The following is a 21,025-nucleotide window of genomic DNA, read 5'->3' on the forward strand; positions in this document are numbered from 1 at the left end:
ATCGAATATGGTAGATCGTGTATGCGAGAGAAGTCTGCAGGGATCTTGGAATCCAATGGCAATGATTGTTGGTGAGTCCAGGGCCCTTCTCCTTCCAATTTAATGCCCGTTAGAACCACACAAGCCATTACTCGCGAGATCGTCTACTTACAAAATTCAATATCCAATCCTTCCCCACAAAACAGCTTTGGACGACAATTCCAGGTCCTGCTAAATCCGATAAGATGCAACAAATCTTCGTGGGTATTTGAAGTCTCTGGTAAGCGAGTCGTCAGCTTTAACCGGCAGAAGAACTTAGGGTATCACTCACGGGAAGCACTTTTCGACGAGCCCAGTGCGCAATGACCAGAAATCAGTGGGTGTCAGTTGGGAGTTGAGGAAATTGGGCAGTTGTTCGTTCACACAGTTTCATGGCTGCGTGAACGAAGCGCTCAGGTGTCACGGCAATAAGCGGACCCCTGACGAGGGCATTGATCTCGCAGCAGGTCTACCGTTCTGGTGGTTCAGGCACCTTCTGGGTAGTCGATGACGCAATCGCAAAACTCATCGTCAAAGCCTTTTACGAGAACGTGTTCAAGGGTTCGAAGAATGGTAGTGCCATGGACTGTACGAAGGTAGCCTGGGCTCACGCTGTGAAGACGAAAATGCCGCGCGAGCAGAGGACGGTTTTCATTCACATAGACGTGTAGTTCTGCGCCGTATTCTTGTCGTCTGGTACAACTCACAATTGTTGATCGATGATCTGATCCAACGGTCCTTAGTATGAAATGCTTTCTCCATTTCTAAATGCTACTGACGACTGTTCCCAGGATTCTTCAGACCAGTAACTCCGAGTCATCAGTCTTAGATTCAGATGACCTACATGTCCTTTGTATCCCATGGAGATTGTCCTTCAGAAAGTTCAGATCAGCTACAACTCCTCTGAAAAATCCAAGCCTTCGAATATCATTGAAAGTAGCTATGGATTCTCTGATGCTTGTGTATGTGTGAGTCTTCGGAACTACAAGCTGACTACAGGCTGACTACAGGTCTAAACCAGGCCGCTTTCAATCAAACGTTTCAGCTAGATGCAATGATGGATTGGCTGTTAGTATTCTTCAATGAAGCCGTGTCCTGTGTGGCACTGAATAAGTCTTAAGACAGCCATATACTTGGGGGGTGTTACATTGCAACGCAGCATCAGGGTTGAGATCTGCAAACAAAACATCAAGCTACCCTCTTTTGAACACGGAACAACACTTACGGTTGTCGTTGTCAAGGTAAGGCCTCTGACCAGATGCATTGCGGAAGAGGCACGCACCCAGCCAACAGTGTTGTTGATTAATTTGAACTATTGGTGACCGCACTCGTGGATGGTGAGCAAAGACCAGCAGCAAAGCGGCCCTTCCAGAAGGTGCATACCACCCAGAGAGAAACGCGCACTGGGATAGAGCAAAACATGAGTGAGGGAGATATGTTCGGGGAGTCAAAGGTGTCAAGGATTTGTAGACCTGGAATGACCACCAGGTCGTACATGGCATATTAATCATTGTGAAACGTGTCAGAGCCAGCTACTTTGAGAGTTTAGAAACATACGGATATGGTGAGCGCTCAAAAACAGCGTCTGCTGTAGGGATGCATTTAGTTCACGCGTCGGACTTGCGAGATGTTTTTGATCACGAGGTTGAGTAGGACACAGATATTCTTTTTCACCATTCTCTGTAGCAAACTCCTATTTAGTCCATTGGGAAAAGAAGGGAAAAAGAGAAGGAAGGAGTACTGCATATTTGGCAATAAACCGTATCCATACTTAGCCCAAATCGACTGGAATTTTGTAAAATAGCACGTAACAACACCCATTACGCACGCAATGTTTTTAGATTGACATGAAACCTAGTTTTGAGTCCTGACTCTACCGTACTCCAGTAATGCATCAGGCTTTACTTGTTCCCGAAGTCCTCCTAGAGATATTCGCCTATGTGAATACAATACCATCTACTCAAACAACATCGACTTCGAAATCACTTGCAGCGCTTGCAAGGACATGCAAAATCTTCCATGAGCCTGCGATGGATTTACTGTGGACCGAAATCCATGGGTTAGAACCACTGCTAGGCTGTGTAACAAGGTTACATCCACTGATATATCGTAGGGGTACAAGGGTCAGTGCACGACCTCATTACGCTTAGTTCATTTCTTTTCGGCTCACCTTGAAGCGTCTACATAATAGTGGGACGAGCCCTGGGCGAAAGGTGTCGAGCCATTATCTGCTCATGAGGCCCGTCAATTTTTGCGTCACTCCTCCCGTATACGCACATTGAACATAAAAAGGACCCATCCTCAACTTATCTCTGTCATTCCCGCCGAGGCATGCGTGTTTCCGAGGCTGAGGTCGTTAAGTCTTTCCATCGCATATTTGAACCTCTTTCTGCCTCAGACGCTGCACCAATGTTATCTATTGACCGTCGACGAGGGTCCGCAATCCTTTGTGACACATTGGATTGCTTTGGAGCATTTGTACATCTCCACTGACACACTCTATTGTGACAACATAAGTCAGCTGTCCCTGCTATCCGATAGGATTCGTTGGTGCACGCGGCTTGTCACTCTTGCTTGTCCAATGCTCGACTGGGCAACATGGAAGCACCTCTCCTGCCTCCCTACTCTTCTCAATTTGGAAGTTGATCAAGGGTATGATAGTCGTCCTTCGCTGTCAAAACAAGATATCGTGAATTTATCACCATTCCTTAACATCACAACTCTTTCCTTTCGACGGCTGTACGGTGCCACAGACATCATCACAGTCATACAACACTCGCAGTTTCCCTCGCTGAAAGAGTTCGAGTTTGAAGCCAGCCATCTCTCTTTAGAAGAGGCCGAGCAACTCTTTCATGCTCTATCCCACTGCAAAGCGTATCGGACTCTACAAAAAATCACCATTTGTTCTTTTGATGACAAATTCGCGAGACCCTACAACGACGAGTCTTTGACACCAATTCCGCATTTCCTTTGCTTTACACAGCTCCGAACCTTGCAGCTCATGTTTCGTTATTCCTGCATCTACCTAGACAATGACATGCTCTTGCAAGCTATGTCTAGTTGGCCGCACATCCATACTCTGGAAATCAACGACTCTGCTCTTTCTTCCAAAGTCACCCTCCATGGATTATTCACAGCGCTCGGTCTATGTCCACAATTGCATACACTACGAGTTTCAATTAATATTCCAACTATCGACGTTGATCCTGATGCTGAACCAATACAACATACCTCCCTACGAACATTACAACTTTTGAATACACCCGAGTCTCAAATGGCAGATGCTGAAACTCTCGCTCGCATCATTTCCGCCTGGCTCCCTTGTGTCGACCACATATATGGCCCGGGTTTGAGTTGGGATGAAGTCAACATGCGTCTTGGATCTTTGAGAGCGGCTGCTGCGTCGTATGTCGTGAGAGCCTCCTAGAATATTTGAGTTTGGAATATCTTCACGTCCGGGAATGTTGTTACAGACCTTTGACTTCTTTCGTTCTTTCGTTATCGCTGTCGATAACTGCTGTACTAGTACTTCTGCATCATCGCCAACAACAACCCTCTGGTTCGGTCCTTTTGATATCCGCGTCTGTAACGGCCATGTGATCACACAACACAATGACAGCATACGATATTGAAGACCAGTAGCTACTTTAGTAAGCTGTTACGACCTCCATGAGTTGTGGTGTAGCTATATCGTCGGGGAAGACTCACCAAACCGAATTTGTGGGGCCCAGAGAGACCGTCATAGTATTCATCAAGATATGTGCTTAAGGATCCGCTGGGCATCGATGGAGATACGATAGCTGGTACTGGACCAAATACGTAGGTGATCCCGCACAAGGGAAAAATGTGATCATAGCGCAGCGGTTTCCACTTGCAGAAGTCGACCGTCAACCTCTGCAAATATTTTCATAGTTCTACATCATATTGACACACCTTCCTGACGATATCCTTGAAACGGCCATCCGGAATTTCGATTCTTACACATTTAAATGCCACCTTGAAACTTATCATCAGCTGTCAGAATTTACTACAAAACTTATACCAACCTCTACACGAATATCTTTTTCTGAGAATATGCATTTCCAAACGTCACCGAAACTGCCCTGAGCAATAGCATGAGTCGATTCCTTGACAACCTTGACGGTAAGGTCAACCAGACTTCTGGATTCGTTAGAAAATTTGTCACATGAGTCAGGAGCTCTGCAACAAACTACGTCTACTCACCCGTTATCACTGACGTCTACATCCAGGTGCGTCGAGCTCGACGTTTCTGTCTCCAGTTGGCCCTTGGTCCATTTACGAGTCTCAGGTAGCAGAGTAAGAACGTGAAAGGGAGCGGGTGAAGCAAAACACAGGGCTATATATGGACAAGTACTAAGTTGGTGTGTGCAAATAAACGTTCGTCATGATTCATGATCAACAGAAGCATCACGTGATTCAAATTTGCAGGTTGGCGTAGGCAATATGTTTTTGGATTTACATCAAACCTAGTTTTGAGCCTTGACCCTACCGTACTCTAGTGATGCATCAGGCTTTACTTGTTCCCGAAGTCCTCCTGGAGATATTCGCTTGTGTGAACACAATACCATTTACTGAAACAACATCGACTCAGCAATCGCTTGCAGCGCTTGCAAGGACATGCAAAATCTTCCATGAGCCTGCGATGGATTTGCTGTGGACCGAAATCCATGGGTTAGAACCATTGCTAGGCTGTGTAACAAGGCTACATCCACTGATATATCGTAGGGGTAAAAGGGTCAGTGCACAACTCTATCACGCTTTGTTTGTTTCTTTTCGGCTCACCGAGCGTCTACATAATAGCGGGTCGAGCGCAGGGCGAAAGGCATCGAGCCATTATCTGCCCATGAGGCCCGTCAATTTATGCGTCACTCCTCCCGTATACGCACATTAGAAATACAATGTCAACATCCGCACCTTCTCTCTGTCATCCCCGCTGAGGCATGCATATTTCCGAGGCTGAAGTCATTAAGTCTTTCCACCACATATTTGAACTTTTTTCTGTCTCGCATGCTGCATCGATGTCAGCTATTGGGCGTCGACGAGAGTCTGCAATCTTTTGTGACACGTTACATTGCTCTGGAGCATTTACGCATCTACACTCCTTTAAGCGATGGTGATGGCAGCACACCGGCAGCAGATGAACTGTCCCTCCTATCCGATAGGATTCGGTGGTGCACGCGGCTTGTAACTCTTTCTTGTCCAATGCTCGACTTGGCAGCATGGAAACACCTCTCCCACCTCCCTACCCTTCGCAAATTGGAGATTGATCAAGGGTATAATGACCATCCTTCGCTGCCAAAACAAGATATCGTGAATTTATCATTCCTTAACATCACACGACTTTCCTTTCAAGAGCTCTACGATGCCGGAGACATCATCACAGTCATGCAACACTCCCAATTTCCCTCGCTGAAAGAGTTCGAGTTTGAAGCCAACCGTCTGTCCTCAGAAGAAGCCGAGCAACTCTTTCATGCTCTGTCCCACTGCAAAGCGTGTCGGACTCTAGAAGAAATCACCATCTGTTCTCTTGAACGCAAATTCGCGGGAAGCCAATACGACGAGTCTTTGACACCAATTCCGCATTTCCTTTGCTTTACACGGCTCCGAACCCTGAAGCTCATGTTTTATGGTTTCTGCATCTACCTGGACAAAGACATGCTCTTGCAAGCTATGTCTAGTTGGCCGCACATCCGCACTCTGGAAATCGAAGAATCTGATCTTTCTTCCGAAGTCTCCCTCCGTGGATTACTCACAGCGATCGGTCTATGTCCACAATTGGATACACTACAAGTTCCAATCAAGATTGCAACTATCGACATCGATCCTGATGCCGAGCCGATACAGCATACCTCCCTAGAATCATTGGATTTGGACTTATCCGAGTCTCTAACAGATGCTGAAACTATCGCCCGCATCATTTCCGCCTGGTTCCCTTGTGTCGGCGGAGTTCACAACCTAAATGGTTGTTGGTCTCAAGTCAACAGGCATCTTAGATCTTTGAGAACGGCTACTGCGTCGTGTGTCACAGGAGCCTCCTAGAATATTTGGGTTTGGAATACAATACCTTCACGTCCGGGAATGTTGTTACATACCCTCGAGTTCTTTCATTCGTTCATTATTGTTGTCGTCGCTGTTGACTGTAGTTATAATTTCTGTACTAGTACTTCTGCATAATCGCCAACAACTCACTGGTTCACTGTCATTAGTACGATTTCCAACTTGATTGCGTGCATCACCCGAGCACCACCGTTCACTGTGCTCGATGGTCTCCTCCTTCCTTCTGTATACCATTTGATGTCCGCGTCTGTAACGGCCATGTGATTGCACAACACAATATGTGCTTGATAAAATTCAACAACTACATAGAAGGATACATCCGTGCCATATGGTGCAATACCATTGCTACGTCTAGCGCGCTATAAATAAAGATAGTCTAAAAATCATATACAAGATACACCAAGCGATAGTGAAGAGATGAAAGCGTGTCAAGAAGAGCGAATGTTCAAGACAAATGTTGTTAGTCGTAGATAGAACTGGTTTCAAGAACTGGAGACAACACTAGAGTACGGCAGTAGGAAGTTAGCAGTAGTGACAGATGCAGGGCAAGGAGAACGTACAAAGTTGAACGCTGGACTATATTGCGTTGCAGGCAGGTACTTTGCTATCGTGGAGAACAAACCTTTCGTTCCGAGGTGAGATGAGCTCCTTGTCGATGTTGGCCTCGCCTGCTAGCTTATTGTGCGCAAAGATGTATTGACAGCATGAGTAGCTGAACTCGTTGAAGCGTGGTCCACCTCTTTTCCCACTCCAAATGTGTGACTGATCAATGATGACTTGCCGAGGCCAGACTATTAAAAACGCGTTGTCAACACTGGCCTTACATCGGAAAAAGCTAGATACCTTTCCTATCACTAGAATTCAGGACCTTGGGAGTATCAGCCTCGAGAACGGCACTTTATGACCCACCAAAGACATTTCTGAAATATTTTGGAAGTGGTAGGCTCAAAGCTTTGATCGGAAGAGATAGACTGCTCAGCCTGCTAGAATTTAGACGGGCTTGATGCCAGGCATGGATCCTTACTTCGGTTGTTGTAGTCCTGAAAAGTTCGACCACGACGCTGATGTTGTTATGAACCTTGTTGGAACCCGCGAGCGATCAAGGCGAGAAAGCAATGCATTGATTCTTGTTTCACCTTATCTTGAATCATACACGCGGATCACGTCATCTGGATCGAAAGTAATATCTTCGTGCTTAGTTCCAAAACGTTTGTTGTACCATATATGCAGGGAAAATGAATTCCCGCGAGAAAGCTCTCTAAGACAAAGTAACTCAGGTAAAAACATGTGTTGGGGTCCAGTACTTACATGGGTGAAGAGAACATCCGTCGCAACCTCTTTCCTGCTTCACTGATTTGGCGAATGCTTGATGATCCGTACTTCCGCAGACTTGACATTCGTTTTCGACTTGCTGCAATCGACAGTTATACCCATTGGGTATATATATTCAGCGGAGTTGATACTACCACTTGATGGTAAGAGATGAGTGCCATGGATGCGGAAAGCTGTTGAGGCGTGAAAAGCATTAGCCCATTGGTTAGTGTTCGTCCGTTCTTTTAAGTGTCATAACGAGTGGTTGAAGGCATTTGGTACGGTTGTGCACGAGGATGACAAGGACAAGAGAATATTTGTCATGATACGAGGCTGCACCGTGATTCGTGAAGATGTGAAATAGTGAAATAATACAATTATGATTGGCCCGTCCTCAGGGTTTCTGCATAGATACATCAATGTGTGAATTATCCTCCGTCTTAGAATGCGAAAACAGCATCTGCGCGTACGGTACATTGTAAATCTGAAAGAGAGTAACTTCGTTAATGAAATGAGATCTGCAATACCTTATAGTCTGAGTCGTTTCGACCAAAGTGGAGGTTGCTGCACGGAGCTTGGAGCTCCACTCGATCTTCATGGCATCTGCCCCACTGTGATCGTTCACTTTGGGTATGCTCAAAATCTCCAACTGCGGCGGTGCTGCACCCGAGTCTTCATCTTCGTAGAATTGTATCCTGGGAGTGGACCTCAACAATCACCAGTTAATGAACATTCTGCCAGTCTGCCCGACCATGGTGTGTGTATCGATTTAACTCTAGACGACCATGGGAAGGAACGGGTTATGACATTCTGCAGTGTATTCTGTCAACATTTGCATGATAATTAATACTAGTAGTAAACATGAGGTCAGGACATGTCTGGGAGACACACAGATAGCCTGAACTTACCTGAAGTGCATCATGCTGATAATGATCTTCCACACTCACGGATTGGCTGCCGTAGGTTTCATGAACTTGGCAAGCCCGTGCTGGACCATCAATTCGAAGACCAGCTGAACTTGGTAAATGCCCAGTACTAGTGTACGGTCAAATAGAGGGGTGTAAATTTACAGGCGTAAATTTACACCTGTCAATTAGCGTTAATCAGCATGTGAATCTCGAAGGGCATTTTGGGGGTGTAAATTTGGGTGAATTTGGAGTTTGCCAATCGGGCGTCTCCGTGGTGGTGAATCTGTGAATCTTGCAAAATATCTACACTGGCTAGGCCATTAAATGGAAAACATTCGCAACCATGAATTGTGAAACGAGAAATAAGCTACAGTTACTATCTCTTTATCTTCAAAATCTCCCCGAAACCATTCCTTATGCAGACCCTTCGATCCCACAGTATGGCTTCGATTTCTTCACCTTGGATGATGAAAAGATCCAGGATTATGGTCCCATCGGCGCAGTGAACCATGAACTCGAAGTGCGCATGGGTCAGCGTAACAAAGGTCCCATTTCTTTTAAGGAGCGCGGACCTAGCCTCAATGCCGTGACCAATGTGCTTGGTGGCTACTTGGATCAGTATCACGAGTCTCCCGAGACAGTACTTCTTGTCAAATGGGTGGATGACCTTACAATAGCAGCAGCTGCTGCATTCAAATCTGCCAGCATTCCAGTAAGCTCGTTTTTACTGTATTTAGGGGTGACAAATAACTTGCCAACAATTCAGTTACCATTGTACTGGGCCAGTACCCTATGGCGTAGGAAATATCCCGATAAGGAATCGGATATCAGGAATGTCGACTCGAACGCCACACCTACGTTCAACTTCTCACAGTCACGGTTTGGGATCATTTGAGGGTCCAAGTTTACCGCTATGTACGACTTCAGGTTGCCTGCAGGTGTCGATTTTGGGCGTGCTATTTGCGCCTTAACCTGTTTGGAAATTCAGACAGAGCGCCGGCTCGGCGATATAAGGACAACCTCGTTGCAAACTCGCACTCGGACTTCTGAGTCCTCCAAGTTCTTTGTACCATTGACATAGCTCAAGTCTAAGTTCCACAGCTTTTCATATAACCACGTCATCATCACAAGCTTCTCTTGTTCAACAGACCATGTTGGATCTACTCTCCAGAGATCGAATAGTCAACGAGGCAGGCCTCAGAACCGCCTTGCGCCATCTGGACACGATTTCAAGTTCGGGGGCAACCGCATTACAAGCTACAGTCAAACATATGTCGTCATCACCCTATGTTTTTGCATATATTATTTCTGGTATCTCACAAACTTCCTTCAAGCGTCATCAGCTCTGATTCTCTAACAGTTTGGGATCGCCGTGAGGCAATGATCTCACAGATCATGACAGACTTTCCAAGGAAATCTCAAGAATATCCAACATCTGTGGCAAGAACGATGCTAGACAATCTGTCTATGTACTTTTTAGCTTTTCCAGACGAGCCTCTAGCGATGGATGTCGCTAGGGACATCAGCCGCCACAGAGGCTTCATCGAGGACGCTTTACATGTACTCTGCAGATTGAACACTATGAAATTTTCTGGTGCAGGGTCGTTCGAAGATGAGAACAATCTCTTTGACAAATCTGATGATGGATTCGTCAAGAAGAAAGTCCCTCATAAAATACGCGAGAGTAATCTCCCGATAGCTCATACGTCTATCGACGCATCTATCTTCCCGAGGCTTGATGTGGTTGTGCCTCTCACGAGCGAGGCTGCCGCATCATTGTCTACTCATATTCTTACGAAGCTGAAAAATGCTCTCTTGGTGTGTATATTCGCTGCTTTTTGACATTTCCCCTGACAGCTCTCCATAAGTTCTACCTCTCGCTTTTGCGGAGAACGGAATTGGCAGGCGCCATTAAAGCCTTACTTCTCCCAAACGTGGATGAGTCTGCCAAAGATGTTGCGCCTGAAGTTTCGTCAACCGAGGATGTCGAGAGCCCGACAACTCGACCCAATGCGTATCAAATGGTGCAGTTTATGAAGGCTGTGCTTTACTTTGAGAATGCGGACGGGTTCGGAGAGTGGCGAATCCTCATATCTACGCAGGCCTACAAAAAATTGCGTGAATTCCGTAGAGCAGATAAGAATATATTCAAGATCATCTTCAAGCAGATCAAGTCTGTCTTCTGATGAATTTCACTGCAATGATCTCATCGTTTCCACAGACAACTATCGAATGGCTATTTCTCAGATGATAATCACAAGCTACTCAACAGGCCGGATGCAGGCATACCCATCTACGATGCCAAGATGACAAAGGACCTACGATTAGTAGTAAGTGTAATGTCACATACGTCATTTAGAGCTTGCGACAACCGACCTTTTCTAACAGTACCAGATCGATTGTGTCCCTGACCAAGATGGAAAGGTACGTCGTTTTACATCAACATCGAGCATGATACTGAGGCTGTAGTCTTGACAGTCCGAAAGACAAGGTAAACTATCAAGCGCAATTACGTCTGTCCGCCATTAGCATTTACATGAACTCCAGTAATCAAGATATATGGCATTTATATGGATGCTCAGCTTGACAGAGTATGGGATGCCTTGAGTAGCTATCTCACACGCAAGGGCAGAGAATATCGTAGCAGGTGAGGGCATTTTTCGACTCTTGATGCAATTCAGTGAATTGTTGCTTGCGCAGGTGTATCTTTCGGAACAGGCCTGTCTTGTCTAAAGAGAGCACGATTCTGCCTGCGTCATTCCCACTATCTGAACATGAACCAGAATTCTCAGCAAGCCCACTTGATCTTAGTGATGAGGACATGGACCACGTTGAGTATTTTCAGTTGTCATTTGTGCGGCCATTGATCCATGCCATAGCTTCAATCTTTGCTTGTGTACGGATTTTTGCCATCCTTATACAAATTGGTTTCAATCTAACAATTTTCTAGTTTGGAGAAATATTTCACATTCTCGCAAGTAAGTTTATAAATACTGTTTATGGTCACGCAAATATTGACTCGGTAACCTCTCTTTTTAGGCGTTCCTGCATAGTGAGTGATCATGTAGTTAACTCGCCACTTATTCTCATCTTTGCAAAAGGTCTCATCGCAGACCAAGATGTACAGCACGTCTTTATGCTCACGTAAGTTCTGCCCCAATGAACTGAATTTACTGATCGATATTGGATCAGACCTCAAGAACAAAAGATTGTCGAATGTACCACGTCATGTTACATCTTGGGTCGCAGAGGCACGGGGTAAGTGTCCTGCCCCTGATACGAGTAGCTTGTTAATCACGCTCAACTAGAAAAACCACGACGATGCTATTTAAGATTCTCGGCATTCAGCGAGCTTGGGAAATGAGTGCTGTTGACATGCCGAAGCCACGCCAAATTTTCGTCACCAAATACAGAGTGCTCGCTACAAGAGCGAAAGAGTGTTTTACGAAGTTTCTCGAATCTCTGGCGTTAGCAGACTATACCCTGGAGGAACTTGCCAAAATGAAGGCACAAAGTATTCAGGAAGGCCTTGTTGATCTCGACGACCTGTCCAAATCACAGATGAATATACCTATGAAATACAGCAAACTTGAGGATGAGCACTTTCCCCTCTTTGTGACTTTCGATCGAGTACGTCCCAAGCCATCGCCCGGACAGTTCCCAAGCTAATCGTTTATGTAGCTGGCACAGATGATCGCGGCAGATATCGATATCTCAGGTAACGATGTCTCCGAAACGAGAGAGAGTGCAGGATCTTTCTTCAATATTGACAATGCTGAAGCGCATGACTGCTTCGTCACCTATGATGTATTCGCAAATCAATACTGGCCTCATTTTCCGTGGAATCTCACCAAGAATCTCAGTAGTGTCATTTTCTCTTGTGATAACAATGAAGTATTGACACTACCCCATCAGACCCGTGGTTGGTTTTCAGCGAGATCATGGGCGAGTACTAATTTGTATCATCTTGACACTGACAGTTCATGGATATACCTACAGGGATCGTTCAAGGCTCCGAGCACGGACCGACCTGTCCTGAAGGAGTTCTCGATCGCCCAAACTACATTCGTCTTTCTCATCGTTCTTACCCAAATTTTGCGAACCAGAGGGGAATTCTGTATGACATCTTCGAGCGTTATACGAAAATCAAGAAGCAGCGACGTCATCATGATGCTGCAGACCGGTACGACCTATTACACCTTGTCACCCACGTAATGTCACAATATGTGCCCAAACAGTACGCATGCAATACTCAAGGTCTTGCAAAGCCAGATGATCCCTGGCCAACAGATTGATTATCTGTACGTGTTATCTCCACCAATGCATCCTGCTTCCGACCACCTGCACTAGGTATGTCGACGACGTACAAGACATCCTTCTGATCGATGCACTCTGTAAGTAGTTACTCTATTCTTCGTTAACATAAACCACTTTAGAACTTTCTGTTGTAGTTTTGAAGCGATTATGCAGGAACCCAAACGGTTTGTTCTGGGCTGGTGACACCGCCCAGACAATCTCTGCAGGGAGTTCCTTCAGGTTTAATGATCTGAAAGCATTTCTCTACCGTGTTGAGGTCAGCAGACAGCGACTTAGCTCGGGCCTGAATTAATATCTTGAAGCAGCAGCAGGATATTTCGGTCAATTCCGCTGGAGCATGTCTTCGTCAGCCTGCGATATTTCAATTGGCGATCAACTACACATCGCACGGTGGAATCGTCAACTGCGCAAGTTCTGTGATCGAACTCATCACAGAATTTTGGCCCAACACAATCGATAATCTTCGGCCAGAAAAGGGGGTGGTTGACGGGCTGAAGCCTGTGTTTTTTACCGGTTGGGATAAAAACATCGTTCGCCATGAACAGTTCTGGTTTTGGACGAGGTAAGTGGTCCTGCATGATAACCCTGCTTTCCTCCTGAGGATTCTTCCAGGCGTGGTCGCATTGAGTTTGGGGCAGAGCAATGTAAAGTAATTGATTGGAGGTTTCATTCATACACTGATAAGGTATCTAGGCATTCTTGTGCGTGACGATGCAGCACGTCAGAAGTTACGCGACGAAGTTGGTGAAGTTGGACTGATTATGTGAGTTGTGTTAAGACTACCTTTACTCTGTGTTTTTATGTTCACATATGTACGCAGGACACTTTATGAGAGCAAAGGCCTGGAATTCAATGATGTAAGAAAGCCAAGTTTGCTACCTGATGGATGTCTGACTTCGGTCAGGTGCTGCTGTACAACTTTTTCGAGGATTCTGCTGTAGATCTGTCACGATGGCGCGTAGTTCTCGATGGGGTAGATGGTCAAAGATATGTACCAAACTTCGATCGAGACGAGGTGCAATACGCTGGGGTTTGTAGCGAGGTAGGCACCGATCCTTGAAACAAACTCCAGCTTACTTTTATTAGCTCAAACTTCTTTATGTGGGAATCACTCGAGCAAGGAAGAACTTGTGGATCGTCGACAAATCTAATAAATCAGACCCGATGCGTGTACATTTAGAGCATCATGTTGGTGTAACTCGATCTGATTACTTTTCAGCTGTTCTGGACGTCTCGCAATCAGGTCCAGAATTGTACCCCCGGCACAGATGTCCCTCATCTAGCCGTCTCCTCGACTCCAGAAGAATGGGCATCCTTCGGGCGCTCACTATTCTCGCACAAGCGCTACTCGCAGGCTATCCATTGCTTCGAACGTGCCAACCTTCGTCGTGAAGTGAAGGTCTGTGAAGCATATCAACTGCGAGATGTTGCACGTTCTAGTGTCGGAGTGGCCTTACTCTGCGACCAAAAAAGAGCTTTCAACGTGGCTGCCGATGCCTTTACTGATTGTGGGGCGACCGCGACAGGAAATCAAAAGCTCCAGTACTATCGTAACTCAGCGGATTGCTACGTTCGAGCAGGAGACGATCTTAAAGCCGCTGAGGCCTATTTCAATGCTCAAGAGTTTGAGCAAGCGGCGAGGAGATATCGCAAGGTTGGACGGTTTGACAGGAACCTCCATGTCCTCAATGACCATGGAATGGATATACCCGAAGAACCCACAGCGAAGTTATGCGTTGTGCGCGAACAGTCTTACTGCAGCAGGAACAACACTCAGTAAGTTTAAGACTCTCCACAATGTTTCTATTTAATAGCAATTGCGCAGGCCCCCCTTGCCCCTCTTCTCGACATTTGATGAGGAAGTTGATGAGGAACTCGAATCTCTGGAGGACTATGATCTCGATGACGCTCGCGCCTTACTGCTTGAATCTCATTCGAGGTACTATGAGGCCGCAGAGCTCCACTTGTCAGAGAATAGGCCCTTGGAAGCTGTCCGGGCATTCATGAAGGACGAAAGCAACATCGATTCTACCATCCGTGCGGCCGATACTATATTGGAATACTTCTGGCGCCAATGCTCCTTTAGAATCACTGTGGAATCCATTGCTGACGAGCCAATGCAGCATTTCATCGCTCTTGCTGATCAACTAGAGACGAACAAACTAACGCCGGCGGCACGTGATCAAGTACGTATTAGCAGTACCAAAGTGACCAACTGAACTGATCGACATCCAGATATCGATGTTTCAGAGCATCTTGCGCGGAAATCGCGAGCTGTTGAGAAATCTTGCGCTTGGCTTCCATGAACAGAACAACGAGCCAGCAGCTCTCCTTTGCCTGGACCATATATTCTCTCGAACCACAGACATTCGAACTTTCGCGGTCGATGAAATGCAATGGTTCCTTCAACAATTTCACGCCTATGCACGACTGCTCTATCTGATTTTAACCTTCCCTGACCCCATGGAGCATAGGGGTATTCAAAGACTATTCTCCATCGTGCGGTTGTCCGGTGACCAGTTTCTCATACCAGATGGAACGTTCCTCCACAACTTAATGGAAATCCGCCAGGGCATCATTTTTGTATCGAAACATCCGTCCGGGTACACAGCTTCTCGTAGAATCGTCACCAAGCTGCTACAACAATCCATTCGAACGATCTTGAAAGACAAAATATCGGAGATCGATGTTATGTGCTGCAAATCTCCCGTTTTCTCGCAATGCCTGCAATTCTTGATATCCGGAGTATGTCGAATAGATAACTGTCCCCAAGAGCATGTTGCAGTATCGAAATTGGATCGCCAGTATTACAACAACCGTGTTGCCATCCACATATGGCAAATCCTGATCTTGCAATTCATGTATTCCGCTCACCCATACATTGAGCGACGCGATAGGTACACCTGGAGGTAGCTTATAATCGAGTACTCATACTGATCACTTTATCAGCATGAGGGACTGGCTCAAGCATCTTTACGAGGCTATCAATCCACCCTTCTTCATTCAAGGTTCTCCCGCGGACCTCGACATGAACCTGATGCCTCTTCGTCTAGATGGCATGAAAGTGGTGAAGCTCTGGATCCGCGAATCCTTCTACTCGCTCGACGCATTCCATACCCAGGCTGAATTTTTGACGGCGTTGATGGGAATAACCAGTCTTAGTTTTGCTTTTGACAGGAACGACGCACCTGTCTACATCTCTCGAGCAAATTGTACGATCTCCGGACCGTTAGAACTGTTTCGCAAGGGGGACAATCGCTATATGGTCCATGACCTACTTAGTTCTTACCAAGGAGCTACCCGCAGCAGCATCTCGTCGGGGATTCTGTATATTATGTAGGCACGTTCTTCTTGTCTCTACATGCAATGAACTAAGTGCAATTCAGACATGTCCTCGATAATCGTTTATATGTCAACCTCTCGGTGTTGTGCGACTGTATCGAGGACATCTGCAGCACTTTTGTAATCAACTATCAAATGGACCCACACTTCAATAAGTTTCCTCTTCATAACGTCGTCCTTCCATGTAGCTGGCTACTGTTCCCCCACAAATTCACCACGGAGAAAGAAACTAAGCTATTTTTGATGGGTAAGCTTCTGGATGAGATAGCGAGGCTGGTCGAAGCATTGCGCGTAGAAGCAGGCATGGGTGAGTCTCTCGACTTCTCGGAGATCCGAGACTACAATTAGGCAGATTTCCTCTGGCTGAACCATACGAGATTTACGCCTATTCTCCGTAATGTTTTCATTTCCCGGATGTGAGTTCAATTTAGTATCCGTCGGCGATGTGCATATTGATCACGTGTATTACAGCTGCAGAGTTCTCTGCCTCAGTACGCTTATTGTCTCTTTTCAATACCCATCCGCTGCTGAATTGTGTTCATTAGTTGCTCATAACATCAGGAATCGCTTCTTGAGAAACAAAGTAGACAATATCATTCTTTCTCTGCACGACAACAACACTCCTTCAAACTGGCGTCTAGCTAACTATCGGAAGCTCGTGGATGACGTGGTCAGATACATGACACCCTTGCCAGGACAGGCGCCACCCTCAGACGTTTACTTGCGAGCTCTCCTGGCTTTCGACGACAATAAAGGAGTGGGCAACCTGGTGCATCTTGTCCATAAAACGATGAACCAATATACTCGAGTCAATACTAGTATAGGCCGACGGCTCGTATATGAGAAGACCATCGAGATCCCCCATCTCCTCTCATCGTACGCAGTGATCGCACAGTCTACCCTGAGAATAGAGGCCCCTGCCCCCGTACCCCGCTTAGGACATTCCAAAGACCAACCACAGGTTATCCAGCACGATGAGAAAGAGATAAAGGAACCACAACCTCAAGAGTTCGAAGGAGAGGAAGAAAGGGAGGAAGATGTCACGGCGAATGCTGATACCGAGACCCGTGATGCGTCGGAGACTGTGAATGAAGCGATGACATTGATTGCACCTGATCTTGACGAGTCGCTACGCACCAACGGACCATCGGTGCAGGAAGAAGAAGCGGCTTGCAAAATTCAGAACGCATACCGTCGTTACGTCAGACGCCGCTCGAGTCGTGCAGTCAATCCCGAAATCGATGCGATATTCATGACATGCCTGAAGGAGACGCAGTCCCCTGAATGGCGTCCGGGTTATTACAGCTTGCTCTTCCTTGGACCATTGCCTCACCTTCTGGTGTGCTTGGAGCGAGGCATTGCTCTGACTCGAGCTGCCAAAACGAAGACAAAAGGCCTTTTCAACAAGGAGTCTCATGAAAAGCTTGAAGAGTTGGGCAAGCAGAGAAGCGGGATAGCGTCAGTCCTCACTTACTCAGCAACATGCAATAACTGACACCGTCCTATTTACAGAACGCTCCTCAGGAAGGGATTGAAACTGCGCAAGCAGCTAGAACCTTCCTCATCCGCTCATCGTGCCCGTGACGTTGATGCACTCAGATCTGGAGTTCTAGAGGTCGAGGAATTCATGCAGGGGGTTCCGAGCAGCATGAAAGATATGCAATCTGACTTTCAAATGGCCTATAGGGGCATTGTTGCAAAGAAGGTTCGCGCGGGAAAGGAGAAGGGGAGACCCGCTCTCAATGTCGAGGGTATGAACGACTGTTGATTTCGTTTAGGTTGCGGAGAGTTGAGACTGTCCTTTCGTTGGTGTATCATATATCATTTTGTACAGTGTATTAGTCCTTCCCTGTGTTATCCTGTCCGGTGCATTGCATGAGGCTTATGATGAGGAAATGAGATTGATGGTGTACTGGAAAGACATAAGGAAAGAGACATAAGTGCGAAATCACTAGAAGCAAAGGTGAAGTAGTTGTCCAAATGCTGCAACGCTAATTGTATCAATGACTATTGGCAGGTGGTGGAGATGCACAGCAGAGAAATAGCACGATCTGACTCCACCATGGGATGGGTGGTGACTGCGGGGTTGCTGCGCCTATTGTGGTAGTGTTAGTACCTGGAACAGGAGATGTCGCTAATGTCGAAGCATGGGCAGGCTGAGTGCCCGATGACGATGCCTGAGCTTGAGCGTGGGATTTGGTTCGTTCCTCATATGCTCGTTTTGCTTTCTTAAAATTTGGCCCCCGAGCAACAACCAAACTCTGAACGGAGATCACTAAACCACAGCGATTGTAAATGCACCAAGGAGAGCCATACCTGTTTGTCCCGCACTGCAGCCACGTCGACAACACGAGGACGACTTGGGCGTTGCGGAAGTTCTGTTTGTCCATTGGTGTGGGGTTGAGAGCGGAAGAGTGAAGACAGCCGGCTGACGAGCCTCGCATATGGACGTGAACTTGAAGCCACTGTGGGATGATGTTCGGCTTCTTCGTTGGTGTGGGGTTGAGAGCGGAAGAATAAGGACAGCCGGCCGATGAGCCTCGCATCTGAATGTGAACTCGTAGGCAATGTTAGATGATGTTCGCCTTCTTCGTCTGTACTGAGTCGAGATCGGGAGAAAAGTGAGGAAAGGCGAGCCAGAAGCACATGTGGATCTAACCGGGAAGGCGTGGAGGGTTGCTGAAGTTCATTTGGTGCATCACTTTCAGGTGAAAAGCGGTGAATGAGTGAGGACAGGCGAGCGAGGAGTGTACGTAGATGGACCGCCAAAGGCCGCGAAGGTTGCGGAAGTTCAGTCGTTCCATCATTGTCGGGTCGAAAGCGGTGGAGGAGCGAGAGAAGGCGAGCGAGAAATGCATTTGCAGAGGAATGTGGGCGTAAATCATCCATTGGGGAGGACTGAGGGGCTTCCATCCCATGAAAAAACATTGGCGGAAGTTCATCTATATCGTCAAATTGGCCAGGACATCGCGTAGCATCAAGCTACAATATTGCTGTTATAATGAATGAGAGAGATTGCAAACTCGGTACGTACTTCCAAAAATGACCTGTCACTGAGCGAAGAGCGGGGTCCTGAATCATCATCTTGAGGTGGCGTCTGTTCCTGTTCCTGTCTTTCCTCTGGTGCCTAACAGCAGACATTGTCAGAGAGAGCAGGTGATATGGATATGTTGACTCAAGTTGTTGACTCAAGTTGTTGACACCTACCGTGACAATATTGGAACCAATGGAAAGTATGTCCTCAAGGCCAGCTTCTTTGAGGATGGCGTGAACGTCCCAAGTGTACGCGGTTGTGTCCTCGGCAATAACTAGCACCTTTGCATCAGGGGAAAGAGCTACGGACCACAAAACGTTTTCATGCTGGAGGGGTGGTCCAACTGGGAGGTTGGTGTCAACATTCCATAAACGTGCTGTTTTATCATAAGATGCACTTGCAAGGAGGCGATTGTTCTGAGACAAGGAGAGGGCGGTGACATGCTTTGTGTGACCTTCAAGGATAGCGATTTGCTCCCAAGTGGCGGTGTCGTATATCCTAATCTGATCATATGAATCGGAGATGAGTTTGCCATTTCCATCCAAGGACGTCCATGCCAAGCTGCGAACTGTGTTTGAGTGTTTGAGTGTTTTGAGACGCTTTCCCGTTTTCGTGTCCCAGATTTTCACAGCGTTCTCCTCATACCCCCCCGTGGCGAGTTTTGATGAGTCAGGCGAGTACATCACCGTATTCACCCGGGCGTGACTGGTTTCGATTTTCAGGACGGTTTTGCCCTTCTTGACATCCCAGACTCTTGCCGTCCCATCCCAGGATCCACTTGCCATTCGTTTATCATCTGCACTCCAGCACAATGATTGCACAGTATGGGCGTGCCCTGTCCATCTGGCAATGACCTTCCTCGTCTCGACATCCCACAACCTCACTTTCCCGTCATAGTCTCCGCTTGCAATCGTTTTGCCGTTTGGAGACAATGACATGGATCGAAATACTACATTATCTTCGTCTCGCCAGTCCTCGCCTATCTGTGCTCCACTCTCTAGGTCCCATAGTCGGAGTGAGCCGTCCGACGAACATGTGATGATGTGTCGTCCGTCAGGCAAGTGCACAGCACTGTTGACCTGTCTTGCATGACCTTGCATCGTGTGGCGTGGCGTGACCACTGCCGTCGTACTGGTGGATGACGACATGGTCGGCGCTTGGGTGATCAAATAAGGTAGATCGTGTACGCGAGAGAAGTCTACAGGGATCTTGGACTCAGATCAGGTTATCTGACAATGGCAATGATTGTTGGTGAATCCAGGGGCTTATCTCCTTCCAATTTAATGCTCATCAGAACCACACAGGCCATTACTCACGAGATAGTCTACTTACAAAATTTAATATCCAATCCTCCCCCACAAAACAGCTTTGGACGACGAGTTCAGGTCCTGCTAAATTCGATAAGATGCAACAAATCTTCGTGGGTATCTGATGTCTCTGGTAAGCGAGTCGTCAGCTTCAACCGGCAGAAGAACTTGGGGTATCACTCACGGGAAGCACCTTTCAGACGACCCCAGCGCGCAATGACCAGAAATCAGTGGGTGTCGGTTGGGAGTTGAGGAAATTGGGCAGTTGTTCGTTCCCACAGTTTCATGGCTGCGTGGACGAAGCGCTCAGGTGTCACGGCAACAAGCGGACCCCTAACGAGGGCATTGATCTCGCAGCAGGTCTACCGTTCTGGTGGTTCAGGCACTTTCTGGGTAGTCAATGACGCAGTCGCAAAACTCATCGTCAAGGCCCTTTACGAGAACGTGTTCAAGGATTCGAAGAATGGTAGTGCCATGGACTGCACGAAGGTAGCCTGGGCTCACGCTGTGAAGACAAAAGTGCCGCTCGAGCAGAGGACGGGTTTCATCCATATAGATGTGTAGTTCTGCGCCGTATTCCTGTCGTCTGGTACATACTCACAAGTTGTTGATCTGTGATTTCTCATTCTGTTGTTTCTAGAAATGACCCTGACTCGGATACGGTGTGCTCCAGTTATCTCGTTCTTGGCATGTTTCTCGTGTTATTTCAA

At 46.9% G+C, this 21,025-nt stretch overlaps 5 protein-coding genes across 5 annotated transcripts; 4 read left to right on the plus strand and 1 right to left on the minus strand.

Moving 5' to 3' along the window:
- Positions 1-1,907: 1,907 nt before the first annotated feature.
- F5891DRAFT_1282538 (uncharacterized protein) lies at positions 1,908-3,445 on the plus strand (the record flags this gene model as incomplete). The annotated part of the gene is made up of 3 exons (XM_041370537.1): positions 1,908-2,077; positions 2,132-2,141; positions 2,210-3,445. 3 exons carry the CDS (start codon positions 1,908-1,910, stop codon positions 3,443-3,445), a joined length of 1,416 nt encoding a protein of 471 aa, XP_041217953.1.
- A 619-nt stretch (positions 3,446-4,064) lies between these two features.
- F5891DRAFT_106696 (uncharacterized protein) lies at positions 4,065-6,320 on the plus strand. The gene is made up of 2 exons (XM_041363128.1): positions 4,065-4,774; positions 4,840-6,320. The coding sequence occupies exons 1-2, from the start codon at positions 4,541-4,543 to the stop codon at positions 6,076-6,078; spliced, it is 1,473 nt and encodes a 490-aa protein (XP_041217954.1). The 5' UTR covers positions 4,065-4,540; the 3' UTR covers positions 6,079-6,320.
- Positions 6,321-8,658: 2,338 nt separating this feature from the next.
- On the plus strand, positions 8,659-9,210 carry F5891DRAFT_1197841 (uncharacterized protein; the record flags this gene model as incomplete). Its single annotated transcript, XM_041368543.1, has 2 exons — positions 8,659-9,027; positions 9,082-9,210. The coding sequence occupies 2 exons, from the start codon at positions 8,659-8,661 to the stop codon at positions 9,208-9,210; spliced, it is 498 nt and encodes a 165-aa protein (XP_041217955.1).
- Positions 9,195-17,861, plus strand: F5891DRAFT_1282540 (uncharacterized protein). Its single transcript, XM_041370538.1, has 35 exons — positions 9,195-9,626; positions 9,676-10,133; positions 10,184-10,488; positions 10,537-10,645; positions 10,704-10,739; positions 10,794-10,806; positions 10,863-10,962; positions 11,016-11,145; positions 11,195-11,211; positions 11,266-11,293; positions 11,355-11,367; positions 11,417-11,459; positions 11,508-11,573; positions 11,624-11,945; positions 11,997-12,177; positions 12,231-12,260; positions 12,315-12,498; positions 12,554-12,616; positions 12,666-12,709; positions 12,767-12,888; positions 12,938-13,194; positions 13,245-13,276; positions 13,326-13,395; positions 13,453-13,489; positions 13,537-13,674; positions 13,719-13,802; positions 13,852-14,408; positions 14,458-14,818; positions 14,868-15,529; positions 15,582-15,968; positions 16,019-16,281; positions 16,327-16,390; positions 16,446-16,465; positions 16,520-17,432; positions 17,487-17,861. Exons 1-35 carry the CDS (start codon positions 9,467-9,469, stop codon positions 17,740-17,742), a joined length of 6,525 nt encoding a protein of 2,174 aa, XP_041217956.1. The 5' UTR covers positions 9,195-9,466; the 3' UTR covers positions 17,743-17,861.
- On the minus strand, positions 17,862-20,156 carry F5891DRAFT_1282541 (WD40-repeat-containing domain protein; the record flags this gene model as incomplete). Its single annotated transcript, XM_041370539.1, has 4 exons — positions 17,862-18,235; positions 18,291-18,956; positions 19,009-19,101; positions 19,182-20,156. The coding sequence occupies 4 exons, from the start codon at positions 20,154-20,156 to the stop codon at positions 17,975-17,977; spliced, it is 1,995 nt and encodes a 664-aa protein (XP_041217957.1). The 3' UTR covers positions 17,862-17,974.
- Between the last annotated feature and the right edge of the window lie 869 nt (positions 20,157-21,025).

This window comes from Suillus fuscotomentosus, assembly GCF_016647785.1.
Source record: "Suillus fuscotomentosus strain FC203 chromosome Unknown F5891scaffold_133, whole genome shotgun sequence".
Lineage (NCBI taxonomy): Eukaryota > Fungi > Basidiomycota > Agaricomycetes > Boletales > Suillaceae > Suillus > Suillus fuscotomentosus.